Genomic DNA, 12001 nt, shown 5'->3' with positions numbered 1-12001 from the left:
AGATGGTCTGGGAAAGATGAAAAGCGTTCTTGCACAAACTAGGGAATTGCTGATTTAAGTGTGAAGAAGATTTGAAAGAGGGAACTGAGCAACTGAGGACTGTTGGATACAGTTGAGCTGGAAGAGAAAGCACTGACCTGGCAAAAAGGAGAAGGAAGAAGAGAGAGGGTAAGAGGGATGGGAGAAACACATTGAAAGTGAAAGGAAGAGACATAAGACAAGCAGCTAAACATGAAGCAGGGCTTAAAGTGGAGTTTGCCCTTCACAGTAGGGCAAGGAATGTGTTGTAAATTAGAGGACTGAGGAGGTGTGGGAAAGGATGTTTTTTAGCTTTTCAGGAGTTTCCCAGCTGCATCTGTTCCTTCCCAGTGCAACATCAGGGAGTGGTGGTCCTTGCTGTGCTTCAGGACTGGGCTGTGTGGCACTCATGGTAGGCTGTGCTTGTAGGGTGGACTGTTTGTCTATTCTGGGGTAGTTTTGACTGAAGAGGCTTTTCATGTTCTGCTGATTTCTGTTTATGGCTCCAGTCCCCGATGGCTTGCCATTGGTCTGCACAAAATCATTACCTAAAACTACCAGCTTTAGGTCACATTTCTGAATACTGTCGTGCAGATTGGTGGCCGTTACTTCAGATGGCTCATTTTGGTTTTGAGGCCGGTTCGGAAGAGAAGCATAAGTGATAGCAATACTAATGATACAACCCCAGGGCTTGGTTTTGCCACATACAGCACTGATGGGCAGGGCAACATGACCTTGGCTAGGGAGAGATTAAATTCATCACCTCCAGCATGATGTAATGACTGACTGCAAGAAAAAGTAGAAAAGAAAGGAGGAAAATGTATCAGCGGTAGAAATGCAGGTCTCTGACTGTGCAGTTGTCAAGGGACATACAGCACTGCATTATGTAAAATTGCCAAACGAATATTTGGGGAGTGTTAAGTATTAAGAGAATAGATGTTAAAAGCTGTTTTCACTAAACTAATGCCTAGCCATTTCCTGTGGTTTTGCAGTATTGATGCTAATGTGTTGCATGTTTATGTATACGTTTTTTGTAGGCTTATTGCAAGCTATATTTATATACTGCTGCTGCTTTGTTCAAGGCCTGGAGCATATTGTTTATGGGGAGCGTCTGAAATCCCGGGATATACGACCACAGGAACAAGTAGCTTTAGAGACCTTGTCACAGATAGATAGGCAGTGGAGCTCAATATTCCTACATATAGAGGAGGAGAAGACTTGCCCTTTGGGGGAGGGGGGTTAATGCCACCATAATTTGGTTTTAGCATATGTCTCCCTACCTTGCCTGATCGGGAGTGTGCAACAGCTGTTAGAGCTGTGTACTTCACTTTGCAGTAGATGCAGAATAATAAGTGTCTGATGAGTTATTCTCGTCTTGAATTCTAAATAAATTAGGCGCTCATCAAAACCAGTTTTGTTCCAGAAAGACTAAATTATAGAGGCAGTCGCCTGTAATATAGGAACAATTCCTGAGGTGGAAATTTGCAGAGCTTTCTTTGCCCTCTTTCATCAGTCTCACTGGCCTCCATTTCCATCTCGAATTCAGAAGATGGTGCAAATTCGTGTCTGTGTGCAGCACCGCACGTGTGTACCTCTATTTTCTTCTAGCCTGGTCTTCAGTTGCCTTGTTGATCTCGTTTTCTTGAGAGCTACATGCTGAAAAGAAAGGTCATGCTAAGAAAAAGTGATTTCTCACTTGGCTGGGAGATAGCTTACTACTCATTTGAGTGTGTCACTGGAGCAAGCCTTGGACTGCCTTCCCCTGGGCACCCATGCTCTGTGAATACAGACACCTGAGTATATATGATAGCAAATAAGCTTCCAGTTATACAGCATCTTCTTGTGCTGAGTTTGGTCTAAATAGAAGTAAAAAAAATGCATTAAGTGTAAAATCCAAAAATGAGAAGACTGCTGCTTCAGGGAGCAGGAAAGAGGGATATATTCATGTATTGAGTGTTGCGGTTGGAAAATACCAGATGTGGAAGTGTCAGAAAACTTGATAAAAGCATCCCTGGTACAGAGATTAAAGTCTGGAATTGCAGAAAAATGAGGGGAGGGATTCAAGGAGTGTTGAATTTCTACCTGTGCATGTTTCCTAGCGAGACGTGCTTCATCTTGTGCAGAAGCTGCAAACTCTGCGTGATGTAGGATGATGAAAACACTAATTTGTTTGAAAGCTTTTTTCCCCTTTATACTGTGTCCATGAATTCCTACGTGAGAAGAAACTATACATGTGTGCATGTGACCGTAGGCAAGTCATTCTATGGAAAGCAAGGCAAAGGAGTGCTGTCATCTGTAAATCTGTGGGTTAATGTTTTAGGAAAATACCTTTATTATGCTCTGTGGGTGTAATTGTGCAGCATTTATAAACTTAAAAACCCAAAAGATTGTGTATTTGTGGCTGGATCTGGAAGGAAGCACAGGCGAGACCTTTTTCAGATATATTGAGCTGTTGCTTTGCGGGGGGGGGGGGGCGGTCCAGATAAGCCTGAGGAGGCTTTATCTCCGTGTGTACAAAGGAATTACCTTCAGAATGCGATAAAAATACAGTTTCTAAGGATTAAAAGACACAGTTTAGGCATGTGTGTTCCATTCCAGGTTTCAAACCGCAAGAGTCAGGTGTTACCACTCCTGAAATGTGACATCTTTTATATGTTAAGACCTTGTTCTTTAAAGAAGTACTTGGTTTAAAGAAGTAATTAATTTTTGCTTGGGCCTGATGTTCGAAGTGTAGATAATAAAGAATCCCTTAAAATTGTTCAAAATGGATTAACACTAGGTGAGTGTGATGGCATATAAGGCAAATTCTGGCACACAGAGAGGTAGAGGGTTGTGCACCACTTTAACCACCCCATCGTGCACCCCTCCGTTGCTAACAATTGTATCACAACAATGGAAATAAAAAGAACAGAATTCTATGTGCCGCACATAGTCCTGCTGGGAAGAGATCTAATCTAGCAGTTTAGCTTTTAAAAGCATCTTGATTTTTGTACACTGGAGGTTCATCATGTTTCCTAGGTTAGAATTTGTAATTTTCTTTCAAAAACAAAAGCTGACTTGAGTCATACAACAAGAAAATAACCGAGTCTCAGGGGAATTGAGTGAAAAGCCTTTAGAATCTGCTAATTACAAGATGAAGAGCAGTCAAGCAGTGGTGGTCTGTTGGGGAACTGCTTTCACGTATTTTGATGTATGAAAAGACTTTGTGTGTGATGTCGATGGGAAAAGTTTTGGTGAAATATGTCTTGCAGACGGTCTGCAGCTCAGTCCTAAAAGCCAGCACCTAAGTAATAGCTGCCATCTTCAGTAAGGACTGAGTAGCTTTACTTAAAGGGCTTTCTGTACAAACACCACTAGATTTAGTTCAACTATATACTTTTATTCTGCCTATAAATAACATAAGGCAATGGCCACTTGAGTGCAGGCTTTCTCACCCAGTGTTTTTTCCTATTGTATCAACAACTTTACTTAATTAGGCTCCTGTTCCTTTGAGTGAGTGTTCAGAGTTCGCTGGCAGCGAGTCCGTCTGCCTGAAAGGGAATTGCTGACGAACCAGCCATTCATTAGCAAAAATGTCTGCTGGGGTGGCAAGGTGAGTTGTTAATTTAAAATGAAAGCTTTAGGAATCCTAATTGTGAATCCATGGAACAAACCTAGCTGAAAATCCAGAAAACTTACACTTACCTCAGTGATGACTCTGCTGGAAGTTTGAATCAAATATGACTTATTTGTGCAGAAAAGGGGCGTAAGAGGCACAAACTTTGTGGCCTGTAGTTATTTTTGAATATGGTGAAAGTCTGAAATACGATTTACAGTCCCTTGCATGAACACGTGCATGTATAACTTGGAGACACATCTTGCTTCGCCACTGGCATCTTTACAATCCGAAGGGACAATTTCTTCAGCCTGTTGCGTTACTGCTGGTATCTGTGGAAGGTAGGATGGAGAGCAGAAGTAGGAAATAAGTCTGTGTGGTATCATTTCTCCTTTAGCCAAACTTTCTTCTTTCCTCAGCATGGGCCTTGCAGGGAAACACTGTTGGTTAAGTTTGTTTAAAGGGTTGTTTTGTCAGGTTAACAGCACCGAGAAGTGCTGCTGTATCTTTTATGTGTTGGCTTACATGGTCAAAGCTGTGATTGTTAGCTACCCACTGTAGTTCCCAACCTTCAAGTACTCTGAGTCTCTTTTTGCAAAACTACTGCATTTACGAGCTACAAAAGTGTAGGTTATGTTCACATATAAATGTTCTGGTTGACAGTTTCGCTCCCAACAAGGGGACCGAGATGTTTCAAAGTCAGCATCCAGGCTCCTCCTCTTCTGTAGACCATGCTCCAGCTTTTCCCTCAGTGTGAGCTTCTGTATTTCACTTTAAGGACTGATACATGCAGGATAATGGAGGAGGCGTGGTTTTACAAAGGATTACATTAAAGGAAAAACAAACTGTCCAAGTGATTTGTGCTCATTTTGCTTATTTTGAGCCCCTTTGGGACAGGCTGTCTCTTTTGTGTCAGGAAAGAAGACAGTAAACACTCAGCTGTGATTTTGCCTGAGCCTTCTGACGGGAGGGATGCTGAACTCCCGAAGCACTGTGGCTGCAGTCAGGTGTCCATGGTGACTCTTTAGAAGGGAAGAGGGATGGCTGGAGATGAGCCCTGCAGTTACTGGGAGGCTGGATTTACAGCTTAGCTAGAGGGTCTGTCTGGAATTTTCTCTTGCTCCATAGAGTTTGAGTCTGCTTGGGCATCAGTGTGTGTCCCTCCAAGGAGATGTGTGGGGTTTTAACAGCTATCTGGGGTGACATTAATTTAGTTCCCCCCCAACCCCCATGTTTTCTTGCACAAAGATATAAAGAAAGAGTGGAAGAGCTACAACCTCAGCTGTCTTTTACTCCCTGTTGCACAGAAGCAGCACTGACAACTTTTCAGTTGTTCAGCTGGGTTTCCTCAAGCTTCGCGAAACATCCAGAGCATTTCTGATTTTCTTAATGCGACTGCTCTTGCATGAACACTAGCAGTCAGCCAGACTTTCCTTCTCCTCCCTTCCTTCCCTGTACAAATTGCCTCCCCAGGGCCATCCAAACACAGGGCTCTAGGAGGGAAGGAAATCGGTGTGCTTCAAAAACCAGCTGTCACCAGGTGAATAATTCGTTGGAATGGTGAATGTAGCAGGTATTTCATCTACTCAGGAAGGTCCTAAATTTGATTTTGTTTTTCTTTGCCGTCAAGAATGTGCTGGTTTGGCACAATCAATGAAAGTCCCTTCAAATCCCAAGGGCAAATGCTCCTGAGTTCCTATGGGTGGACCAGTCATGTTCATCCAGTGCCACATCTGGGAGAACAGGGATGCGTCAGGTTGAAGGCAGAGGTGCTTCTGCCTGGTCTGTCTTTGCACTCAGGACTGATTTACAGCTTCACTTTGCATAATGCCTACCTTCATGTGGATATGTGTCCAGGCTGTAGGCAATAACAAAAGATTTGTGGTAGAGTCAAGTCCTTCCCAATGTCAACGAACTGTCCTTCAGGCTTCCCACAACGCTGCCTCTGCAGTCAAGGAAAAAGTTGGCATGCGTGGAAGGCTGTTCATAAGGTTTACCACAGGACAGGCCTGGAGCATCTTAGAGCAGTACTGGACCTGCACCCTGTATTAATCTTAATGTAAGTCCTAAGATGCCCCTACATTTGTCGATTAATCTTTCTAAATTCATATGTAATGCCAAGAGACAAGAAGATGCATACTCCTGTCATCCCCAGAGCCTTATTCTTTCCTGTTGACTTAACAGGACCAAAACTCTTAAGCTGTTCCCCGTCAATTTTATGGCTGTCCCTGGCTTGTTGAGATGCCACGTTATCTCATCACAGTGAACCAGAGCGCACCATGCCACGTCTCCACCCATCTCTCCTTATCTGCTTTGATGTGCAGAAGAGAGGTTGCCACATTTCATCAGGTTACACAGTCGGTGGCTTTCCACCAGTGTACAGTAATGCTTGAGATTAGCAACCACGTGGAACAAAATGCTGTTGCTTGCCAGGCAGCAAGCTCTCATTTCTTGGTTTTTGTTGTGCGTTTTCATTTTATTTTCCTTCAATTTTATTTTAGCGAAGGTAGCTGGCACCTTTTGCCTCTTCTTTGAAGTAGGGCTACAAGTGCTAACCACCCGTAGAAGGAGGTGCATGCATAGAAGGGGCACTGTAATAACTGATTTCTTCAGAGCAGGACTACTCACTTGGGGTGGATCTCCAATAGAGCCCCTGCCTCTGCTTTGAGAGTTCCTGGCTCCTGCAGACAACAAATTTAGGAGGGATGAGGAGGGAAGGCCAGCCTTTCAACCTTCTTGTTCTGCCTAGAAACATGAATTATGGTCAAGTAGAACATGCAACCACAACGGATGGTGATACCTTCTATTTTCATGCCTGAGAGATACAGGTGCTTGTAGTGGTGCAGTGGGGGACGTGGGTATTCTACCAGTTCAGTGGTCATGGTGGTTATGTTTTGAGGACATGGTCACTCCATTCGTACATGTCTTGGCAAAAAGATTGGTTCAGCATGCACACAGCTGTCATGAGTTACAAACCTACGGATCTAAGCAACCTCACGACTTGCTTAGGCGTTTAACACGTTGAATATATTGGCTGTTTTACAGGCAGCACGAAAGGAAGAGAATTGTTTCTTTAGAGGATTAAAAACAAGTTACTTAGCTGCGTTCCCAGGGAAGCAGTGCTGGAGTGCCTTAACAAGCAAGTCACTGTTTGTTCGATGACAGATTTGGTGCTAATTTTGTTGCTGTCTGCTCCCGTTTGCGTCTCATGGTTGTGGCTGAAAGCAGCAGAGCGGTGATTAGCTCAGACCCTGCTGAAAAAAGAACCCAGTGGCTTCTGAAGAACAAGGGAGTGAGAGTATATTACCCTCTGGCGTTTTTATTTTATTTAGCAGGTAAAACTGTTCATTGAACCAGAGTTCATTTACAGTGGTACCCCAGCAGACTGCAGCAGCAGGATGAATTACCAATCGCTTACGGTGCAAACAGGAATCATTCAAACCTTGGATCATCTGTACTCAGGAGTTCAAGGCTCTTGCATTGCACACTAGATAGCTGCTGGTCTCTCTCCCTTGCGTCCAAAATCCTTTCTGGTATCCCGGTCCCTGTTTTAGTCCCCAAATCACATCTATAGCTGCATTCCCCCTGGTGGGTTTTGATTTTAATGCTGCTAACCAGAAGCTGAGCAGTTCATGGGATTAGACCCTTTTAGCCACCAAATTAATGGAAATTGGAGTATATGCTTCCTTTGAGGATACACTTTCTTTTCAGGAGCTTTGACTTACAGGATCATTGGTGAGATAATATCAGGAGTTTTAACTAATCCTTTAATGATTGTAACCGGGGTGAACAAATCTATCTATAACAATTAGCCCAGCGGTCCACCACAAGGCTACTCTTACCTGATCAGTGGGTTTGTGCATTGAAAAGGTTTTTTCTCCCTTTGCTTAAAGCTGATGGCAGTGCAAAGTCCTGAACCTCGTGGTGAGGCAGTGTTCAATCCTGTTGGGGCTGGGCTGAGCTGCCTGTCTGCTCCCTTTGGAGTGGGGCATATTCTAGTCACTGAGTTTATTAAAAATGCATGTGTTAAGCGATGGGATAATTGCAGCAAGTTTGTCTGGGGATGGATAGAAGCAGCAAGAGAAATCGAAAAATGTGTCTGAGAAAAGATATCAGCTGTCTTTAGAGAAAACGGTTCGTGGCAGGCAGTTTGGAAGTCTGTGCCACTACTGGCACAGTAGTGGGGATATAAAGCGGATGCGGGACACTGGTCTGGGAGCAGCGGTTTGACCTTGGCATCTCCAGGGTTGTTGCCAGCACCCCAGCACTTACATGCTTTAGGTTTATTGGCACAGTCACGTTCCTTTGGATTTCCCCTGGCTGAACAATTTTTGTGCATCTGCACTTGCTGGCCACATCAGGAATGCAGTCTGAAGAGCAGCCGCTGTCTCCTAGTTTTTGCCTGGGGGTTGCCTGACTGATGCAGCAGACCATTAATTTGCAGACAACCAGGACATCTCCAAATGCAACTCCATCAATTGGCAGGAGGTAAATAGATACTGCCTTTCTGCATAAAGCAGGGCTGGAGACTTCTGTTTATCTTCCCTTCCAAACTGGGTGTATCTACTATTACTCTCATCTCTTCTCTTTGTTTTACTTGTCTGAAACCTCTTGGCTGTGGGAGAGGTGGTGTGGCCTCAGAGCTGGGGAGGTTTTGTCATGGTGATAGGCAGTTTAGTTAGGGCGCTGGAGACCTTTGTCCATATGCTGCCAAAAGATTATTATTATTACTATTATTATTATTATTATTAGCCCACTTCACGGGGAGACTGTGAGGATTATTTTATGTTTGTAAATTGCTTTGGAGATTTAAAGCTCTGTACAAGCACTAAGGATTATTGCTTTCTAATTCTTCAAGGTAGTGTAACTTTTATAAGAGTTAGTCTGGAAAGCATCTTGGAAATGGTAAGCGTTAAGTCCCTTTGAAATTATCTAGAATTCTAATGGCTAAGGTGAAAACAACTGCTGCTTCTCTGCTCATTCTTCCAAAAAGGAGCAGGAGGAAGGAAAAAAAAAAGGGGGGGGGGGGGGGGGGCGAGGAAAAAAAAAAAAAAGCGATGCAGATTGTGATAGTACCTCTTCTGTTTTTTTCCAGGAGTCCAACGTGCTGATTGCTGCTAACAGTCAGGGTACAATTAAGGTAAGTTATTTCATAGATCTCCTCTTGAATGCTGGAATCTGTTGTTAGTGAAGAGCAAGGTCAGAGAAATCATACAGCCAGGACAAACCACTAGAGGAGGTCATCCCAACTGTAGAAGTTTGTAATTTAAATGACGCATTTGCCTCTGGCATGTGGTGGAGCGAGCAGACAGTGCACCAGCAATGAAACCCAGTTAAAGCTGCTGGTGGCCGTCCAGCTCCTGCCATGCCTCCGCTGCTCCTGAGGTCTTACTAGCATGGGGAGTCTGGCCCAAGCATCTCCCCAGGCTCACACTGGTTCTCGTGGCAGCTGAGGCTGTGCGTTAACCACAGCCCATCCTCTGGCGGCTGCTGCTGACACGGGGTACAGCAGAGCTCAAAGCTGAGCTTCTGATGTGCAGCCGGCTGGAGCAGTGTTTGAAATGAGCAGGGATGCTCCCTCGCTTTGCTTACTCCTGGTGCCCAGACTGGCTGTAACAGACGGCAGCTGCCAGCGCAGGGTTTTGTGAAAGCAACAGCCTTCCCCATGCACTGAGGTGCCAGCATTTTGCCAGGTTTTCAGCACTTGAATCAAAAGTTTTCCAGGTTGTCTGTTCAATGTATTTCTATCCATGAAGTGTAATATGGAAAATACTTGGTATTTTCTTCACATGTCTATCAGACAGCCAGGAAAAACTCAAACCCAGGCTGGTGCTGATCCTCTGGAGACCCCCCAGGTCTGATGCCACCCCAGATTGTACACAGCAACATTGACTTCCACCGTGCTTTTGAGGCTTGGTGGTTAACACCGTAAACTTGTAGCCCAGAGCTCTGGCAGCTTTCTGTAGCTACTGATAAAGGGGTTTACTTGCTGTTTGCATTTACACTCTGAATTGTCACTTTCATGAAGCTGGGGTTCTCATCCTGATTTCCTCTCGCATCCCTCTGACAACAGCGGCTCTTTGGAGCCAGACCAGAATATCTGGTCTGAACAGTCCCAGAAAAATCACAGAAAAAAGAAGGAATGGGGAGAGACCCGAGTCATCTGTGTTTGACTGCATATGAAAACATATTTTTTTCCACCTTTTTAGTCCACGAGTAGCCTGTTTACTCCTGCTGTTGCAGCATGTGATGCCGTAGCCTCTTGTACATAGCAGGCCTTGTAATTGGTTGCTCATTACTTTGGTTGCTTCCTTCTTAGTAAAATGGACAAAAAATGCACAGATATTTTTAATATCTTGAAATGAATCCAGCAGCAACAGGAGAGTGATTGGGAGAGATTTTGGTCATGCAGTTTGCTTGTTAATGAGGGAAGGCAGAGAAATGTGCAAACAGCCAGGGCTGTCAGAGCTCGGGTATGTCCATTTGGCTTTGGCAGCGTGCCGGGGGGAGGTGGGGTGGTCTGGGAAAGGACGAATCCAGTCTGGGGGCAGATGCTGTGCTAGACGGTACCCACAAGCTAAACCTCTAGAGCCTTCCCCAGTAAAACCAAACGAGGTTAACAGAGGCTGTGGCAGCCCTCATGGTCACTCTTCTGCCATCTCGAGACTACGCCTTGAGAGGCTGCTGTACCGTCTTAGCGTGGGCAAGGGAACTGTGAGCACAGAGGGCTGAGAGGACAAGATCTCTGATCTCCATTTTACAAAGCTTCCAAGAGCTGGTTGATTGGGATGAGTGTGGAAATGAGGCAACTGTGGATTTTTTTTACTTCATGCTGTAATTTATCATAGTGCGGAGAGACATCAAAATTGGGATCCTCGCCAAGTGCTTATCCCATTTGCGTGATATTATTGCATGCCGGTGAATAAAGGGTAAGGGGTGGAGACAGAAGGGTCAGTCCTGTCCTAGTGATCTATATGCTGATGTAGGAGATAATGAATGTCATAAATTCCTATTCTAAATGTCTTGTCTTCCCTACTAATCAGGTACTGGAGCTGGTATGAAGGGTTTTCTCTCAAGGCATGAGGTACTTGGTCCTGCTGATATGCTACAGTATTCATCTGGGATCCTCAGTGGGACAAGAAACCAAAATCACCTTGATGTTCCTCCCCAAAACCATCATGTTTGGATTTTTTTTCCATTTATGGACTTTCTAGGACATTTTGAGACACTGGAAACACCAGTGAACTGTCTGCCATCAACATTAACTCCACAGACTTTGCTGCTGCTGGTGGTGGTGGTATGGTTGTCTAATTTTTATGATAGGAGAACAAATTCTTTTAAATAAAAACAAAAAGGAATAATAAAATTTATTGAGCCACAAGCTGAAGCTGGAAGATTCTCTCTTGTTGCATATGGGAACAGATTTACTTGGGAAGGGAGCTTACAGGACCACACAGGGCTATCCTCAGTTGCACATCTCCAGGTACTTTCATCCGGACTGTTCTTCATCCCCACTGGAAGAAGTCTCTAAGCCTTATCTGGACATGCAAGCAATTCACTTTGAGATCCCATAATGATACAGTTTGGTTGTTTCTTTGATTTATTATTTTTTTTAGATGCATTAAATGTTGAGTAATGTCACCCAGGTTGACACCTCTGGAGACTGAAGTCCTCTGGCCATCGAGAAGGGCAGTTTCTCCTTCCTCCTCTCCTTACACCCCTGCCTCGACCTGGAGGGGCAGCTCCAAAGGGGGAGCCTGAAGTTGTCCTGCTGTCTGTGAGCCTGGGCTTCTGCTGCCTGCCACCAGCAACGTGCTGAGATGAGGTGACCTGCAGCTGCGTGGGACCTGGACTGACCTCACCAGGACGTGGTGGGATAACGATCTCCCTCCCACTGGCCTGGCTGTGTTTGACTATCTCGGCTAGAGAAGGAAGCTTCTAGATCCAGTTACCAAAGCCCCATACCACTTAATCGCCCACGTGGTCTGGTTGTTTTTGCCCCTTTCTGCACACCATGGAAACCAAGCATTTTGAATGTTGTCATGAGAGGGGATGGCGTTGGTTTGTAATGTGTTTCAGAGCCATGATATAAGTAGCCTTATTTTTAATGGTCATGCATACACTTAATTGTACATATGGAGGGGGAATAAACCATGATGCGAAGAGTCGTTGTTGCTTTGTTGGCAGGATAGCGGGGAGGGAGGGTAGGAAGGTGCAGACGGTCTTTGTGAGTAGCGGCCGTGCTGAGCTGTCAGGATTGCTGCCAGAACTCATTAAGCTTGAAAGTGGAATTGGTGGGTGTACCATCTTGTCTTAGCTGTGGGTGGCAAAGGTGCAATGTGTATACAGTGATACCTGTGGGAAGCATTTTGGTTTGCAAACAGAATC

The 12001-nt window shown here is 44.7% G+C and overlaps 1 protein-coding gene across 2 annotated transcripts in view; it reads left to right on the top strand.

The window, feature by feature from the left end:
• COP1 (COP1 E3 ubiquitin ligase) overlaps positions 1 to 11776 on the top strand; it is a 127751-nt gene extending 115975 nt beyond the window's left edge. For both annotated transcript variants that reach the window (XM_040610115.1, XM_040610114.1), the window contains exons 19-20: positions 8709 to 8753; positions 10657 to 11776. In XM_040610115.1, coding sequence (XP_040466049.1) covers positions 8709 to 8753; positions 10657 to 10674 — 63 coding nt within the window. In that variant the 3' untranslated portion in view covers positions 10675 to 11776. The remainder of the gene's footprint in view (positions 1 to 8708; positions 8754 to 10656) is intronic.
• Positions 11777 to 12001: the final 225 nt, after the last annotated feature.

This window comes from Falco naumanni, chromosome 11, assembly GCF_017639655.2.
Source record: "Falco naumanni isolate bFalNau1 chromosome 11, bFalNau1.pat, whole genome shotgun sequence".
Lineage (NCBI taxonomy): Eukaryota > Metazoa > Chordata > Aves > Falconiformes > Falconidae > Falco > Falco naumanni.
This window is presented reverse-complemented; position numbering and strand designations above follow the sequence as displayed.